Here is an 18,955-nt window from a genome sequence, read left to right on the forward strand (position 1 = left end):
GTTAGGATTACCAGTAAATAAGACAAATTCTCAAACTGTCATACAACAAAATGGATTCTTCTATAAATGTTCAGTTTTGATGCTGTTTCCATGTACCTGTGATAACTGTGGCCTTTTCCAACTAACAGGAACCAAGGCATTAGAATTAGAACCAGAGGAAGTGGAGGAGGTACTCCGAGTAACGGCGATAACTTTTGGCTTCCCATTTCTTCCAGCTGCGCTATGCTGATCACCATATTTATTTCCAATAATTGGTGTCTGCAGAGAAACAAAAATGGTAGTGTCTGACTCAGATATTTCAACATAAAAGGATTAGCAGTGTATCTACCTATAAGGACATTTTTAAAAATAAACAACCAAGAAAAAAAAAGGTGAAAGACACTAAGCATGAAGTAGATGTTACAAAAAGCAAAGATAATGATGTCCTTTTCTTAAATGTATTTTTTAAAGTTTATTTATATATTTAAGTCCTCTCTATACCCAACATGGGGCTCAAAATCACAGCCCCAAGATGAAGAGTTGCATGCTTCTCTGAGCCAGCCAAGCATTGCCTGTGAGGTCTTTTTTTTTTTTTTTTAATCAGGAGACTTGACTTTATTGAAAATGACTCTCTGAGACCTTATTCCTATTTTAAATAGGGACTGCTTTCTTTAAAATCAACACCTCCACATCTCCCCCAATGATTATAAAATATATCCTCTTTGAAAGCTCAGAAAATATGAAAATGATTTTTAAAGAATCACTTGTAGTCTTATCACTCAGATTGAACGTCTATTAACATTTTGGTGTTTTTTTCAATGCGTATTGTTATATGTGCTTCAGTAATGTGCTTTTGCAAATATTCAAGCTAAGTAACAACTCCAAAGAGGAAGATATCTGTGTAGCTTCTTACTACAAATCTGGTGTATAATAGTTCCAAATTTATATCAGTAAAAAATTCTATGATTATCCAAAACTCATTTATATTTATTTTGGCTTTGTGAAGTGTCTTGAATTTGCATTTGAAAATAATATTGAAGCTCATTTGCATGCCATACGAGTCCCTTTATGATGTGGTTCCTGCTTACCTCCCTAAACCTCAACTTCTATCACACCTGCCTGAACTTCACACTCCAGCAAAACTGAGCTTGCTATTATTTTCCAAACACACCATGTTCTTATGGACCTATGTTTTGGCACATGCTGCCCCCCTTTGCGTGGAATATTCACCAACTGACCAAGCCCATGATCATCTTTTAATGGGGACTCCAGACTTCCAAGGAGGCTTTCCCTGATATCACACATCCGGGTAATTATATGTTGACATTTGGCACGTGTTGATTTGTTTATGTGGCCGTCTTCCCTATTACATGTGAGCCCCCTGGACTTTGTGTATTTATCTCTGCTCTTCTACTATATCTCCACTGCCTGTACATAGCAGGTACTCACTCATTTTTGATGAAACAAATAGAAATAAAGCATATCAAGTATTTTGAGAATTCTTATCACTGCTCTAGACAAGATCATTAGGAAAAGAAAAGCCTGATTTCCTCATCATATTCCTATGCTATGTGCTCCACGACAGAATTCTGGTATTAACTAAAAAGTTAGCAATAAACAGTTTTCTTTCCATCTTAAAAAACAGAGCCCATAAAGCTTTGGATAAATTCTAATACCAAGGCCAAACGGTAAAAAAAATTTTTTTAATCTATGTGATCCTACTCGACACAAGAGTGATCAGATCTTCCATTTTTATTTTTCTCAACTTCCTTACAATCCTTATTCAGTAAGTTCCTTCTTGAAAAATTCCTTCTTTGGCTTCTAAAAGATGATTTTAATGGTTTCAAGGCCAATAAGAATGGTTTCAGGTACTGGAACAAAAATTGGGGGTTCCCAACAAGGGCAACAATTTTTATGTGAGATTTATGTTAAATATGTGACATAATAAAGGGTCCAGGGGCCTTGTGTCTCTCTTTAAAGTTTTGGGTTTCTCAGGTCTTAGTTTATGCTAGTTTTATTTTTCCTTTCACAATTTTAACTGTCCATTTATAAAACACTAAAGACCTTAAATTGTTACTTCCACCCGTCTTCCTCTAAAACTTCAGATCTTAAAATCTAACTGCCTACTAGGCAGCTCCATTGTTGTCTTAGTGTCAGAGTTAGTCAGTGTACCCAAGACTGACCTCATCACCCTCTACCCTCCCCTTCCTGCTAAGATCTGTTCTCCTTGCCTTCTCTTCTCAGTCTCTCTGAAAGTTCCCAACATTCATCTAGTTGTCAAAGCAGCTGTCCTCAATGCCTCTTCCTTAGTACCTCCTCTCCTTCCCATGAAATCCCATTTATGACTTCTTAGTCTTTCTGAAAACCATCCCGACCCTCTTCATTTCCCATGCAATTGCCCAGAGACAACCAACATTATCTTTTCATTATTCTAATAGATTCCTTATTGACTTCCCTCTCCTCCACCCTGGTACTCTTCCATCCTGTTACCAGAGTAAACTTTTCAAAATGCAAATCCTACAATTTCCACTCCAGTTAAAAATTAAAAAAAAAAATTTTTTTTTCAGTTAAAAATTCTTTAAGAGCTTCTACTGCTTCCAGATAAAATCATCTTATTAAAATGCATGCAAGATCCTCATGATCTTGCTCCTTCCTGTGCCTTCATTTCATCTCCCATCATACTCTATACCTCCATTTTCTATAGTCAGTGCTCAAGGTATATTATAAATTGGAAATTTCCAGAACACCAGGCTTTCTCACACTTACAAGGCTTCATTCATACATGCTGCTTTTCCCTGCATTAAGCTTTCCTCCCCAAACATTCATATATGCCTGTCTAGGGTTATTTTATCTTTCAACACTCAGATCAGGGTAGATGTACATGCCGTATTGTATCTTCCTTATAGTACTTCTAACTTGACTTCCAACTAAGGCACTTATCACAATGTTTATTTACCCATTTCCCCAAGTCTTAGGTCTTCCCTAAGGACAGGGCTTTCCCCCACGCCACCCCATTTTCACAGCACCTGTCACGTGTCCTAGTGAGTTATGAACTTAATTGACACTTGCTGAATCAGAGAATAGATGAACAAATGAAAATTTCTAATAGAAATTACCTCAGATATATCAAAATGAAAATCTAAAGTCTTCCCAGGCAACTCCTTTGAGACATTATTGAAAATCTTGGTGAAGGATATTTCAGGAGAACCTATATCTCCTCCATAGGTCTTGGGGATATCATTGGGTACAACAAGACTTGCAGAGCGAGACACCACCAGTTTTAATATGTTAAGGGCTTCCTTCCAATAAGGACTCTGGTTTAAAAAAATAGCAGACATTAAGAAGTTATAAATATATATTTAGTAAACACTCTAAACAATGAAAATATTGTTTCTATAAAAACTTCTGTAAGTCATTTTTACTTTAAGATCCTTAACAGAAGGTCTGAGTTAAAACAGGTAAGAAAATTAATTTTCTGTTAGATTTATAAAATATCATATATACCAAAATGCTACCAACTCAGGATATCTTGCATTTCTCCTAATAAGTGCTTTGTAAATATTAACTTAGAAAGCCTAATATAGTAATCTGGCAGTTGTGGTAAACAAGGGTTGTATATATGTGAACTTTTTGGATGAATGGAGACAAGACAATTTTTAATGCATACTTTCTTTTTCAGACATAAAAATATTTAAAAAACTAAAATAATTTTAGATGTTTTTTTGATGACCCAATCTTAAATCTGAATGGTAGGATTGGTATGATTCCTCATTTTGATTAATCATATCAACTAAAGTGATGTTCTCAGGGGTTACTGAGTTGCATAGGGTGAGGTTTTTCCCCTGCATATGTAGCTATATTGCCCTCTGATTTGCCCAGTGGACTACAAAGAGGCCAGGTTGTTTGAGTTATTGAGGTCTTTGAGTTATTTTTCTTTTAGTTTTGTGTATTTCTATCAACATCATTTAAAAATGATTTACATGACCATGACAGATACTTGTAGAGAAGTTGTTTGCTTCTTTCTTTCTTTCTTTCTTTCTTTCTTTCTTTCTTTCTTTCTTTCTTTCTTTCTTTCTTGAGAGCATGTGCAAGTTGGGGGCAAGGGGTGAAAAGAGGGGGGGGGAGAGAGAGAGAGAGAGAGAGAGAATCTTAAGCAGGCTCCACACCCAGCATGAAGCCCCACACCGGGCTCAATCTCATGACCCCGAGATGGTGACCTGAGCCAAAATCAAGAGTTGGATGCTTAACAGACTGAGCCACTGAGCACCCCAAGAAGAATCAATTTCTAATAAAGAACGTACAGTTTTTTTTTTAACCATCTATTACAAAGCAGATACATTTTAAAAAACTTTTTTTTCCTGACTTATGGTTAACAAAATCACATGTTAACCTTGTGTTCTATATACTGTGTCACAGCTGACCAGTCTGAGGGGGAAAATGCCACTAAAACAATAACAAAAAGCAAGTAAAATCTTTGGTAGAACTGAGTTATCCAATTTATTTAATAACATCCTGATAGGAGGATACTTAAAGCACAAAATATTTAATAATTATAAAAATGTCCACATAGATGTTGTGACATTTTAAGCACACCATTATAAAAAAAATAGTTGGGATCCCTGGGTGGCGCAGCGGTTTGGCGCCTGCCTTTGGCCCAGGGCGCGATCCTGGAGACCCGGGATCGAATCCCACATCGGACTCCCGGTGCATGGGGCCTGCTTCTTCCTCTGCCTGTGACTCTGCCCCTCTCTCTCTCTGTGACTATCATAAATAAATAAAAATAATAATAATAAAAAAATAGTTTAAAAAGTTACATTTTCTGACAGATATAATTAGAAGCTGTGGGCATTGTAAAAAGTTAAAACGTATTCAAATACATTTCTTTTTTTTTTTTTTTTTAAGATTTATTTATTTATTCATGAGAGAGAGAGAGAGAGAGAGGCAGAGACACAGGAGGAGGGAGAAGCAGGCTCCATGCTGGGAGCCTGACGTGGGACTCGATCCCAGGACTCCAGGATTGCACCCTGGGCCAAAGGCAGGCGCTAAACCACTGAGCCACCCAGGGATCCCTCTCAAATACATTTCTATAAAATATACTGGTAATTGTGCATGAGATATAAAAGATTATCAAGAGTGCAATTCTTTTTTTTTTTTTTTTTAAGATTTTATTTATTTATTCATGAGAGACAGAGAGAGAGAAAGAGGCAGAGACACAGGCAGTGGGAGAAGCAGGCTCCATGCAGAGAGCCCGATGTAGGGCTCGATCCCAGGACTCCAGGATCATGCCCTGGGCCAAAGGCAGGCGCTAAACTACTTAGCCACCCAGGCGTCCCATCAAGAGTACAATTCTGTGAAATGGTTAATGTCTGAATAAAGCAGAAGTCACAAACTGTGATGGCCCATTAGCTAAATATGAACTTCAGTTCATACAATATTTAAAAAGAAACTTGAGTCAACATTTTGAAATTAGGAGATTTTAGAGAAAAACCCACATTTCTAGCTTCTCTTCAAAACTTAGAAGTTCTTGCCACACTGGATCTGTCCTGGCACACTGGCAGCCACTAGGGGAAGCTAAGTTGTGCTGTTCCTTATATTTTATTTATTTTTAAAAAGATTTTATTTATTTGAGAGAAGGAGGGTGAGCAAGAGTGAGAAAGAGGGACAGAGGGCAGGGGGAGAAGCAAGCTCTCCACTGAGCAAGGAGCCCAACACAGGGCTTGACCCTGGGACTCTGGGATCATGAGCTGGGCGGAAGGCAGGTGCCTAACCAACTGAGCCACCTAGGCATCCCTGTGCTGTTCCTTTTAGATGGGAAATGTGCCATTCACTAGTCAGAAATCTATGCCCTCTTATGGTTAGTTGCTTCCCAGTAGACATGTGAGCTTGTGGTTCTGAACATTAAAAAAAAAAGGCATCTACATCTTATAATCCAGCAAATATCTGATTAGTTAACTTTAAAAAAAAAAAACCACTTATTTATTCATGAGAGAACAGAGAGAGAGAGAGAGAGAGAGAGAGAAAGAGAAAGGCAGAGATACAGGCAGAGGGAGAAGCAGGCCCTCTGTGGGGAGCCTGATGTAGGACTTGATCCCAGAAGCCTGAGATCATGACCTGAGCTGAAGGTAGATGCTCAACCACTGAACCACCCAGGTGCCCCTGATTAGTTTGCTTCTTTATATCTTAAGAAGAAAAAGAAATGTGCTTTAGAAAAAGAAAAACATGTTATTTGGTGAAGCCTTGCTTATTGAGAGAGAGATAGAGAAGATGAAGAGGGTCACTAAAGAATCTTAGTTTTGTTTTAATATTTGCATCCACTGATTTTCAAGGGAATATAAAAAAGAACCTAGATTACCAAATAGAATAATGGAAACCAACTCAGCTTTATTACTTTCAGATATGGGCTAAGACAAACTCATTGCTAGCCAAGTATTTCCACTTGTAAGTTCTGCTTTAATGAATGCAAATATAAGTGGAGTAGAAATAATTTTTTCATCTGTTAAGGTTCTCAGAGTTTGCTCTCTTTGATAAATTGTATCCACAATACTGATCTGCTCAGCAAGGCCTTTCTTAGCAGATAAATCAAAGGTGAAATTCAGTACAGACCAGACTGACTTGTCATCATTTACATGAAGCCAAGTCTGATTTTCTATTTTCTAAATATCTGGGCTCATTTTATCAGACACAGAGAGCAACTCTAAAATACAGACTCTACAAAGAGCTCTTCTGTTTCTAAAAGTAGTAGCTATTTATTATGTAGAATCTGGTTAGTAGCAGAAAGATACAAAAGAGTCACAAGTGTACTGTTCAGAGGTGATAACAGCTGCCATTCATATACATTCTTTCCAGTCATTACTGAAATGCATATTCATAGATGTAATGATTAATCAAAATTAAGAATCATGCCAACCTACCATTCAGATTTTGTTTTTTGTCACTTAAATTAAGAACATTCTTTCCATGTCGTAAATATTCCTGGAAACATGATTTATGGACTAATAACTACTTCCCTACTCTTGAACTTTAAAGTTTTTTTTTTATGATTATAAATTGTTTGCAGTGAATAATTCTATACATAAATGGCCAAATTCTATACATTTATGGTCACTCACCTGTACATATTTGCCAATAATCTTTATGATTTCCAGATTAAACTGCTTGACTGGGGCAGCAGAGAGATCAATGTGACTCAAAAGACTATAGATGATCTGTAGTAATGATTGTTGCATGCTGGACAATCCTTTCTCTAACAGCTAAAGTAATATTAAAAAGTAAACTTTCATTAGGTTAAGGAAAATTCAATTATTTATATTTACGATGTTGAAAAACATAATAGATTTAATCCATGATTTTATGATCAGATGATTAGAAATCCAGAGGCTAATAAATAATAAACATAAAAGATAATTATTTCTATTACTTGTCCTTGGTTCAGAAACGATCAATAATTATTTTTCATTTTAATCTTAGTTGTTTTCTTTCATTTCCTTAACTAATTTAAGTTGACCACCGTTTATTCTAGGTTAATATACCAACCATCACCAAATTATAACTGTCTCCAAACCATTCATACCGCCACCCTATTAGCTACAAGATCTTGGATAAGTTTTCTTAACCTGTGAACCTTTTTTTTTTTTTTTAATAATACAGTAATCATACTATCTACTTCATATTGTTCACAGGACAATTAAGTTAAATATATGTAGTTCTAAATACATGTAACTAGTTTCAGTACTGTGGTTCGTCATTTCAGAATTAACAATAATAATAAAACAAGGAACATTTACATACTAAGAACATTTGGGACAAAGCATTCTCCCTACAGAGTGAAAAAATGTCACTCATTGTGGTACCCACAGGCTGTCCTATGCCACTTCCAACTCGACCACCTCGACGAGAGAATTAGTGCTACCTTAGCGGTGAGCTTGATGGTGGCACGAATGTGAAGCTGGTCTAAGGAGCTGGAATTCAAAACCAATTAAAGAACAGGCTTAGGAAGTTAGCCTTGGTTCTATGTTGGCTTCTGTCCTAAAAGTATAGGTATGAGATAAGCCTAGAGGCTTGCATTTATTCAGGTTAAGAAGCTGCTATGCAGATAGTTCCCATCATCAACTCTTTTTTTTTTTTTTTATAATTTTTTATTTTTTAAAAGTACTCTCTATACCCATAATGGGGCTCGAACTCACAACCCTGAGATCAGGAGTCGCATGCTCTACCAACTGAGCCATTCTCCTAAATGTAGGGCTGATGGGAGCAAACCAATCAAAAGCCAACACCTTAAAAATGCACACCAGTACTAAAGCATATTATGATAGTCAACATCAGTGACATAGCTAGGTTAAACAGTGTTAGGAGCAATATTTAAAATGTTTATTGAGGGCAGTCCCAGTGGCTCAGAGGTTTAGCGCCACCTTTGGCCGGAGGCGTGATCCTGGAGACCCGGGATTGAGTCCCACATCAGGCTCCCTCCATGGAGCCTGCTTCTCCCTCTGCCTGTGTCTGCCTCTCTCTCCTTCTGTGTCTCTCATGAAAAAATAAATAAATAATCTTAAAAAAAAAGTTTATTGAGTTAAAAATAACTTCTTTTAAGCTTATACAGTCTTTTAGGTTTAATTTTTAGAGTCAATTTTTAAAAAGGAAGGTGTCATTTGATTGTAGGCTGACAAACATTTTTAGTTTTTAGTGACTAGGACTTCTTCCTTTTGAGATTCTTTTTAAGATTTTATTTATTCATGAGAGACACAGAGAGAGGCAGAGACACAGGCAGAGGGAGAAGCAGGCTCCCTGTGGGGAGCCCAATGTGGGACTCGATCCCAGGACCCTAGGATCACGACCTGAGCTGAAGGCAGATGCTCAACCACTGAGCCACCCAGGCGTCCCTCCATTGAGATTCTTTGTGGATATCTACTTAGTACTTTTTAGGCATGAAGTTACTTCCTCAACAAATAAATATTAACTTTCTATGCTGTTGTAGGGCTGCTTTTTTTATATAATTCCATCTTTAGCCACTCAAATCATATTTTAGATCAGGAAGCAAATGTATGATCAAAATAAGAACTTACTCAGCAGAAATGCCTTTACACGCTGTATTATTCTAGAATTGATTTTAAAGTCAATAACCAATGTTTTGGAAGCAAAAATTATGACTATTGTCTAGGATCAAGATCCCTGAAAACTCATTTTTTTTTAATATTTGAAATAAAGGTGAAATTTATATTATTTTGAGTTTCAGGTCACTAACAGTGAATGAGAAAAATCTATATAAAAACCCATTTTTCACTTTTAAAAAAATATTTCATTTATTTATTTGAGAGACAACATGTGAGTGGCTCGGAGGAGTGAGGGAGAGAGAGATGGAGAAGCAGACCCTGTGCTGAGTGGGAAGCCTGACACGGGGCTCACGCCCAGGACCCTGAGATCACAACTTAAGCCAAAACCAAGAGTCCGACACTCAACTGACTGTCACTGACACTCAATCCAGGTGCCCCCAAATGCATTTTCCATTTTAAATAAAAGTTGAAGTTTACCTTATTTTGAGTTTCTATCACTTAGGGATAGTGAATGAGAAAATAAACATGAAAATGAAAATTTAAAAAGAAAAGCAACTTCATGCTTGAAAGTATACTTTAGGGGATCCCTGGGTGGCTCAGCGGTTTAGTCCCTGCCTTCGGCCAGGGCATGATCCTGGAGACCCGGGATCGAGTCCCACGTCGGGCTCCCTGCATGGAGCCTGCTTCTCCCTCTGCCAATGTCTCTGCTCTCTCTCTGTGTGTGTCTCTCATGAATAAATAAAATCTTTAAAAATATAAAATCTTTAAAAAAGAAAGTATACTTTATACTTGAAAGGAATTAACCATTTTTCCTTTAAAAAAAAGATGAGATCTATATTTACTTTCAAAGACAACTTGAAGATTAGTATCAGGACTACTTCTAGAAATAAGTCTATCGGAAAATTTTGCCACAAAACCGTTAAAAAGTATTTTTGTTTTCTTTTGGTAAATTTACCTCTGCAAGATAAGTCACAAGATTAAATGTAGTATCTGAGAAGGAGTCATGTAGGTATCTACATACTACATTGATCCAGTTAGCACAGTCTCTGGAATACGTGTGTGTACTGTACAAACTCATCATGTGAGCCAGATTGACGAGCGCAGGGCATTTTTCTTCTGCACACACCTGAAAAAAACAAAGACGGTTTAAAGTTTAAACCTGATTTTACACTTGAACGTATTTATTTAGTAATGTAGTGGTAGAAGCTTTAATGCATTTTGTTTCAATACAGTAGGAAAGTTAAATAAGAGAAGAAAAGCCCAGGGCATCCTGAAGAGAGGAGTTCAACAGGTAACATGGAAGGATGATCAGTAGGTCGAGCGCTTCCACAGGTGTTAGGGCTTTTGTCAGTCCAATGCTTTGTAAGGTTGCCTCCGGTAAAACCCTACATGGTTTTTACCCATAGACGCTATGTGTTATCTTGTAACTGCTTTGTAAAGAGTTGTGTGCAGTAAAGTCCCTATGGGGCTCAGTGCGCAGTAACTAGGGGGCAGGCTCTGCCGGCCAAGAGAGGGCCAGGGACGCTGGGCCAGAGGCCACATGCTCTAGTCTCAGGCTCCCCTGGTTCTGAGGAGGGGTCAGCAGCACAGATGCTGCCATGTGGGACACATGTGGGGAGCTCAAACCCTTGAGTCCCGCATCTTGGGGGAGGGACAACCTGCAGGAAGGACCCCAGACCGCTCTTCAGGAGATCGCCCCAAGCTCCCCGGGTCCTTGGCCAGCAAGTCATGGCCACTTCCACATGTACTGACTTCGGGAGTCCGTTTGCTACGGCATTATGGAACCTGAATCAATAAATGTTCTGGGAGGATCTTACTGACCACGCGCACACCTTGTTGGTCCACCCAGTTCCTGGTGAGGAAGGTCTCTGGCCTGCTCTGGGGAGCCTGAACAGGGCCACACTCCTCATTTCCCCCTACATGTCAGAGCTGTGGCAGGAATCTCACCTAGTTTTTCTTTTCCTCATTTATCCTACCATCTTATTGATGTTTTGTATGTATTTTCAACAAAGTTCCTGCAGCATTTGGTAAAGAAAGTACCGCAGACCCTAGGACACCATGGGATTCAGCTGTGCTGGTCCACTTACATGCAGATCCCATAAATGCAGGGCAGTACTGTAAGCGTCTTTTCTCTTCCTTGGGATTTTCTTAGGAACATTTTCTTTGCTTTGGCTTACTTTATTGTTAAGAATACAGTAATATGATACATACTGTACACAAAATCCATGTTCATCGGCCTGTTTATGTTATCGGGAGGGCTTACAGTCAACGGTAGGGTATTGGTAATGATGTTTTGGGGGAGTAAAAAGTCACAGGTAATTTTCAACAGTGCAGGGGCTGGCGCTCCTAACAAGGTGTTGTTCAAGGTCAACTGCAGAATTGTTACCTTTTCAAATATATGTATGTTTCAACTTTCAGAGAAACAGAACTGTTACTTTGATTCATTGTGTGGACATTATCACTGGATAGGCCTGAAGTAGGAAGGCAATGCAGGACTCTGCAGACCATTTAGCAGTACCTTGGAAGTCATTTTATAAAATTGTTAAATGCAGCTGATTTCATGCATTCCCCTTTTACCCACACAATAGACGGCAGGAAGAAAAAAAATTTTTGTTGATGTTTCTTATTTGTATTTCAAAATATAATAATCATATTATTTTGTTTAAAAAATCACATAACTTTATCATTCACAACTTGTTATTTTCTAGCAATCACTTTAATATTTTAAAGTAAGTTCTTTTCAATTTTAAAGTATTTTTTTCCTGAAAAATAAAATATTCCTATAAAACTCTTATTTCCTTCAAAAATATATTTTTTTAAAGCATGATTTTTTTTAAAAAACCTGTTGTTGAAGAGGAAGAAAATCCGTAGGGATAGATGCGGTATAATTTTATAGTAAGGACAATGGCTAAGGTTTAATTTTGGAATTTCTGAATTACCAGGTTAAAGTATGACCCCAAAAGAGTATATCTTATAAAGCAAACATTTTCAGCATACTATTTTTGTTATAATGAATAGCTTAAAAAGACAATATTTGTCCTAAGTGTTGCCTCACTTTGAAATTCTGTGCTCTCCAAGGGCACAAACAGAACCAGGGATATTTGCATAATGAGGAAGCACATAATGGCATAAAATTACTCTCAACAGTTTAAGTGAGAGGATAATTAAGGAATCAATTTAATTCACATCCTGCAGGTTTCTGAAAGCAGACTGAGGGAACCTTTGTGTGCCACTCAACAGGAAGAAAACAGACTTAAAAACAATTTATGACTCATAGAAAGCCATATTTGATTTCTTAAAAACAGAAAGATATCTGGGAGTGTCCTGTGCATTGCCTTGGTCAAGACTGCAGAGGTTTGACCATCTGCGGGGCCTCATGCCCTGGACTGGGCCAGGCTCCTGTCTCACACCTGCATTCAGCAGGAAGTTCTCTAACACGCTTCTCTTGCCATCCTGAATGTTCCTACTTCTATACTAAAGGACTCAGGCTTTTTAGGTCTTGAAATACCAAAGTAAGCCAATATACTTTTATCCCCTTCCATATGGAAAAAAAACATATTTACCAAATTTTTCAAATGATGGGTCATTAAAATATTAAAATGAAAGGTATTTTAACAAGTTATTTTACACCAGTTTTAGACCTCACTAATGCAAATACATGTTGTTGGGTATTTTTTTTTAGGCAGTCATTTTCAAGATTAAGATATGTTTTCCACTAACTGTAATAATGGTTCTTCTTTTTAAAAATGTATTTTAAAACGATTACGTTAAAAACAAAATAAAACGATTACGTTAAAAAATCCCTCCATATCTAATTTATTTAGAAGTTTAACCATGGATGGATTCAACAACATGCTTTATTAAATATTGTCATTTATTAAATATTACCTATCAAGATAACAGAAAGGTTTCTACTCTGTGACTATTAATGTGATTGATTAGTTGGGCTGGGATAACTCAGAGATAAATCTGCACTTTCCAGCCTTGGGATTTGGGTACTGGTGAAGTGGGTGTTATATTTGGCTTTCTGCATGCTTGCTCTTTGCATATACTGTTGTGCTACATGTTAAATGACCATCAGCTTTTAAAAGTTTGCTTATATAAGAAGCTCTTCCAGAGAATTTCACTTATTCCCTTTTGTTGCAAATTTCTCTGATTTTTCTCCCTCTGCTTTGGCTAGGTCCTCTTATTCATACTAACTCACTCGTCTCCCCCAGTTCACCTAATTTCCTATTGTATGTACAGGACTTGTAAATTTATATAATTCCTCCTTATAACTGTTTCTATTTTCAGTCTGTAGAGACTTTTTTCTAAGAATCAATGACTGACAAAAAAGAAAGAAGAAAAAAGAAAATTAGGAATTAAGTTTAAGCAGAGGCATCTGGGTTCTTTGTTCTTGACAACAAAGATTTTATTTAAAAAATCATACTTTTTAAAAATTATGATTAAGAGCTCTAACATGTTCAAACAAATGTCAACAGATGATCTAAAAATAGGTACATTCCTGTTTCAGAAATGATCAGAGGGAAAGAGCCAAACAAGGAAGGAAGAGAAAAGAATGAGCCAGCAAAGAGGGATGAAGAGAACATTAAAAGGAAAAAGGCAAAGTAAAAGGAGAGACAACTTTTGGAGTTACAAAATGTATTATGCCCTCTTCTTTTCAGGGCCTTTACACATGCAGTTTCTCCTGCCTGGAAACCTACCCTCACCCTGCTCTTGGTTTCTCATCCTATTCAGCCTTCAGTGCCCAGGGCGACGTTTGCTCTCTGTGCCCTTAGGGTCCTGTCCTTTCTTTGCACTTACTTACCAGACTCAGTGGCCACTGTTTACTGACTTGCTTGCACCCCTACTCCAAGGCCCACTAGGCAATGCAGTGATAATCACTGCATTTCTGGCATGTAACCCAGTGCTCCACGATATTTGGTAGTAAACGAATGAATGAATTGGAGACTCACAGAAAGGTAGGAGATAAGTGGGGAAACGGAGCAGAAAAAGACTCAGACTCAGAGGAGCATTACTCTAAAGAAATAATTTTATTCTCTGTGATGTGAACAGTGGTAGCTTACATCATTACTGTAAAACTCCTCCATATGCATGAGAAGAATAAAAATGTAGATGTGAAATGCATAGAGGAAGTGAGAGTAAAAAGATTTAAAAGATTCCCCCCCTTTAGGATAAACTCCAGAAAAATTTCCCTCTGGCGTTATCTGTCAGCATAACATTTGCTTACCTTTGCTATTCGACTAGCTGTGTCTTTGCAAAACTGAGTTGGGCTGTCAAAATGCTGGATTAAGTGAGGCAATAAGCAAAGGATGTTAAGAGGAAAGCCTATCAAAAAAAAAAAAGCAAACAATAACCAACTTTATTGCACATTATTTTTAAAATTAAAGTTTTTTTTTTTTTTTCTAAATGGTTCACAGAAACCATTTTCTTTTTCTTTCTCGGAGTACCTGGTCTTCTAAATTCTATTGTTGCTTTTACCAAAGAACTCAAGCTATCTCAACATATTAAAACCAACCAACCAACCAACCACCCCATGACTAATTGGGGAAAAGCAGAAATTAGTAGACTTCAAAACAAATCGGTTTACATTTCACTACATTAAAAAGCAGAGAGTTGGTGCAATTCTATTAGCATCACCTGACAGCTGGGAAGGATCCACCAGTGTGTGTTTGGAGACAGCGATGAGCTTACTGAGGAGGTGCACGGTCATCTCTTGTGTAGATACTGAGGTAAAACCCTTAAGGAAGAGCTGCTGAAGGCCTGGAAAGTTACTCCATTTCAATTTGCTCTGCACATTTTCAATCTTCTCTCGACTCTCTGATTTATCCAAAGGCAAATGGATAAGCAGTTTGTTGAGAAGCCTGAGAGCCAGGAGGTATTCATATTCGTAATCTGATTCTAATAAAGATGCTGCTATCCAAAAAATGGTGGCCATCAAGTTGGTAGGCTCAGTAGTGGACTGCACATCATACATTCCCTTCTCCCTAAGGGAGGAAAGGCTTCTAGTCCTTGCTAAACTATTGCTATGGTTTATCCGTCCATCCATGATATCCAGTGTGTTACTCCGCCGCCGGTCACCTCTTCGGTCACCAATTAAACTTAATCTTAGAGAGTTACTTCTTGCATTACTGTTATAGCCCAAGTAACTGCTACTATTAATGGGACTTGTGCTTAGATTGAGTTGTCCAGTGCTTTTCCTGTTAGCTGCATACTTGTTTCCCATTATAGGATCATGGTATGAGGTTCTTTACAAAAGAAAAAAAAAAAAAAAAGAAGGAAAGATAAATGCATGTACAATCACTTCCTCTGCTACATTAATTTTACTCTTGAAAACACTGAAAAAAACAGTCACCAGGAAAAATTATGTTTGAGTATATCTGACTTCACTTCCTCAAATTTCAGTTCTTTCCTCCATATTCAAGCCAAACACACAACAGTGTCTTTCCTACGGTGGCCAACCCGCTTCCCGTGAGTTGGAGGACATTGATTGGAAGTGAAAACTCTGCCACAGTTATCCCTGACAACTTTCAGCTCTGGGATTTAGTAAACAGTATTTCCAAAGCAGACCTCATGGGTCTTATTCCCAAACTTGATGGTCCCATGTCCTTATTTTGGTCAACGCACACACTTTCTCTACTCCCCCTCCCCCTAAAAGTCAAGCTAAAAAATTTGTTCCATTTCTCCTTCTCCCTCACTTCCAATTATTGTTTTTTTTTCCCCAATTATTGTTGATTTAAAAATAAGGACAGAATGCTGCCCGCATGTGCCAGCAAAATGCAAAGTACTAGGAATATGAACTCTGCTGGGGGAGATACAGATGTAAAAATGGACAGCTTGTTAACTACTGTTATTAAAATATGGAGAAGACACTGCTAAGAATCCCCCCCTCTCCAATGGAATAATTTGCACCGCCTTTGGGAATTAGAAATGCTTAGTGAGGTGGTGATATCTGAGATGGGTCCTGAAGGATAAGTCAATCTGGGAGTCACAAGGAAGAGAAAGTGGGAGGGGAGGAACAATTTGCAGAAGACGTGGATGCGGGAGGGGGCTGGCCTGCTGGGGGGCAATGGAACCATAGTGAGCACAGCAGGAACGGAGCTGAAGCCGAAGCCCAGTGGAGCAGAAGCAGGATCTCTGACCAGGACCTCAGGGGAACAACCTTTGAAAACCTCTTCACACACCCTCACTGTCTGAGGCTCCTTTTCCCCACTGGAAATCCATCTGAATTGTTTGGTATTACTCCCACTACCAATATTAGAACAATACCACGTCATAGTTATGTGTATTTAGCTGCGGGAATTCTATATGCAAATCTACAGTTTAGTTCAAATTCTTACTGAGAAAGGGCAGAAAGAAGATCATAATGCTTCATGGTTTCAGCCAAAGTATCAATTGCAGATTCCAATGTGAGAAGAAGCTCAATCACAAATCCCTAGAAAAAAGGGCAGATTTTAATTATGCTCTGAAAAAAAGAAATTGCAATGGACTTCCCGACGAGATTTAAAATTAGAACCAACTCGACATTAATATTACAAAATGATTAAACTCTCAAGCAACATGATCTTGCTGATTGATGAAAACTCATCAAATTAATGGCTATAATGGCACCGCAATTCACCCAAAATTGCTTAGGCCAAAAATCTGAGAGTCATTTTTGTTTCTCTCACATCTAAATTAAACTCATCAGCAAGTCTTGGAAATATTACTTTTAAAATATACCTGAAATCTGACCCCCTCTCTATACCTCCACAGCATCCCTGAATCAAACTTTTTCAGCGTGGACTTTCACAACAGCCTCTTACCTGACCCCTACTGCCCTCCTGAGGACTTCACCCAGCCTGTGGAGTGAATTTTCTAAGTAGCAAATTATATCCATCACTTTCCTCTCAAAGACTATATGGGTATCATTTGCCATGAAGTAGACCTCGCATCAGGGTCCACTAGACCTCACATAATCTGGACCTGCCCAGGTAGGTTTCCTGATGCTAGACGCCCCCATCCAATACACCAGCCATACTGGTCTGTGTCATGCTCCTCGCAGAGAGGCCTGTTGCTTCTGCCCCAGTGCCTTTGCACTTGTTAGTCCGACTTCTCTGCCTCAGGTGTTCTTGCAGATTATCACAGGGCTCACTTCATTTACCTATATGTTTACAACTCACCTTCTCAGATGATCATATATAAAACCACCCCTTTCCCCTGCCACTCTTTAACTTGTTACTCTACGTTATAACTTTCACAGCATTAATCACTAAATAAAATCGTGTTACATATTATTGCTTGATTAGAAGCTTATTTCTCCAATAGAATGTGAGTTCTAGAATGCCAGGAACCTTCTCTTGTTCACTACTCTCTCCCCAGGGTCTAGAACAGCGTTAATAAAATCACGAGTCTGTATAGAGTTAAGTTCTCAATTGCATTATTTCACTTAATCCATCTTAAAAATTCAACACTCTACATTTAAATTTAACTTCCTATCTCTTTTACCTTGTGGTCATCCCAGGATAATATCCCTGTGTGTGTGTTTATGTCAATGTAAAGCTTTCTCGGATAGGCACTGAATATTTGATTCAGTTAGTATGTTATTAAATATTTACAACACTTTGTTTCATAAATCTTTGCCTGCTTGTTAGCATTTGACACGAATTCTCTGTAACCATTAGACCTGCTGTGCTCTGTACTTGGCAAATGAGTCCTTGACAATCAGTAACTGCTCAATGGCTGCTGAAAAGAATTTAATGCAGTACCTGTGCATCTTCCCCTGGATCCCCTACGGTTTCTACAAGTCTGGAGAGAACATCAGAAAGTGTAGTTGCAGAAAGAGGCTGCTTTAGGGCCCTGAAAATCTGGAAGGATCTCCCAGCATAGTGTCGAGAAGAACAAGAAAGTGCTGTTTGCAGAGCAACTTCACTGAGATGATGTTCCAAATGCATTCCTTCTGCGAAAACAAAGGATACAGTGAGTGCTTCTTGTGGCTTGGAATGCAGGGTTAATGTCAGAAGTTAACCCAGTTCCCAGCACACTACCTGGCAAACTGGTATTTTATAAGTGAGTGCTTTTTCTTTTCATTAAACTCCATTTGCTTGCTATCTCTCTCTCTTAAGATTTCATTTATTTATTTGACAGAGAGAGAGAGAGAGAAGCAGGGGGAGTGGCAGGCAGAGGGAGAGGGAGAAGCAGGCTCCCTGCTGAGCAGGGAGCCCAGCCTGATGTAGGGCTCCATCCCAGGACCCTGGGGGGGATCACCACCTGAGCCCATTGCAGACCGCCTAGCAGCCTGAGCCACCCAAGCGCCCCCATTTGCTTTTTAGATGGCTTCTCACTCTAATCTCCAGGGGAGTCATCTTTGAGAGCAGAGTTTCTCAACTTCAGCACTGCTGTCATATTGGCTATTCTCTGCTGTGGGTTGTGAAGGTGCCCATGCAGCGTACTTGTCCTGGCCTCTGCCCAGCTGGATGCGGATAATCCCTTGCCCCCCAGGTTGTGACAAAAATGTCTGTGGACATTGCCCAAGGGGGCAAAATCATCCCTAGTTGAGAATCAGTGCTTTAGACACATACGTTTTTACTACAATTTACAGAATGTACGTTTTTACTATAATTTACAGAATGTGTTAATTTTAGATCATAGAAGCCTGTTACAGTATAAAAAAAGAATTCAAGTTTGTCATCTCCACCCATGTTCCTTTAATGTAACTTTTTCCTAATACGTAACTGCGTTTTAACTTTATGCTGTAGTATATGAAACAAAGAACCCCAAAATGTCACAAGTGACTTCCTACTTTTATAAGGAGTAACCTAATTTTTCTTGAGCCAAAACAAATCTGTTATCACAGCTAAGTTAAAAAAGAAAACCTGTCTCAGGGCACCTATGTGTGGCTACATCGGTTAAGCGTCTGCCTTCTGCTCAGGTCATTATCTCAGTCAGGG

General features: G+C 38.4%; 1 protein-coding gene across 7 annotated transcripts in view; it reads right to left on the reverse strand.

Moving 5' to 3' along the window:
* The window catches only part of FRYL (FRY like transcription coactivator), a 256,547-nt gene that overhangs the window by 33,445 nt on the left and 204,147 nt on the right, over positions 1-18,955 (reverse strand). For all 7 annotated transcript variants that reach the window (XM_038556047.1, XM_038556048.1, XM_038556044.1 and 4 more), the window contains 8 exons: positions 17,774-17,964; positions 16,367-16,461; positions 14,667-15,274; positions 14,257-14,354; positions 9,982-10,152; positions 7,089-7,229; positions 3,096-3,293; positions 97-258 (listed from right to left, as the gene is read on the reverse strand). In XM_038556047.1, coding sequence (XP_038411975.1) covers positions 97-258; positions 3,096-3,293; positions 7,089-7,229; positions 9,982-10,152; positions 14,257-14,354; positions 14,667-15,274; positions 16,367-16,461; positions 17,774-17,964 — 1,664 coding nt within the window. The remainder of the gene's footprint in view (positions 1-96; positions 259-3,095; positions 3,294-7,088; positions 7,230-9,981; positions 10,153-14,256; positions 14,355-14,666; positions 15,275-16,366; positions 16,462-17,773; positions 17,965-18,955) is intronic.

Source organism: Canis lupus, chromosome 13, assembly GCF_011100685.1.
Source record: "Canis lupus familiaris isolate Mischka breed German Shepherd chromosome 13, alternate assembly UU_Cfam_GSD_1.0, whole genome shotgun sequence".
Taxonomy (NCBI): Eukaryota; Metazoa; Chordata; class Mammalia; order Carnivora; family Canidae; genus Canis; species Canis lupus.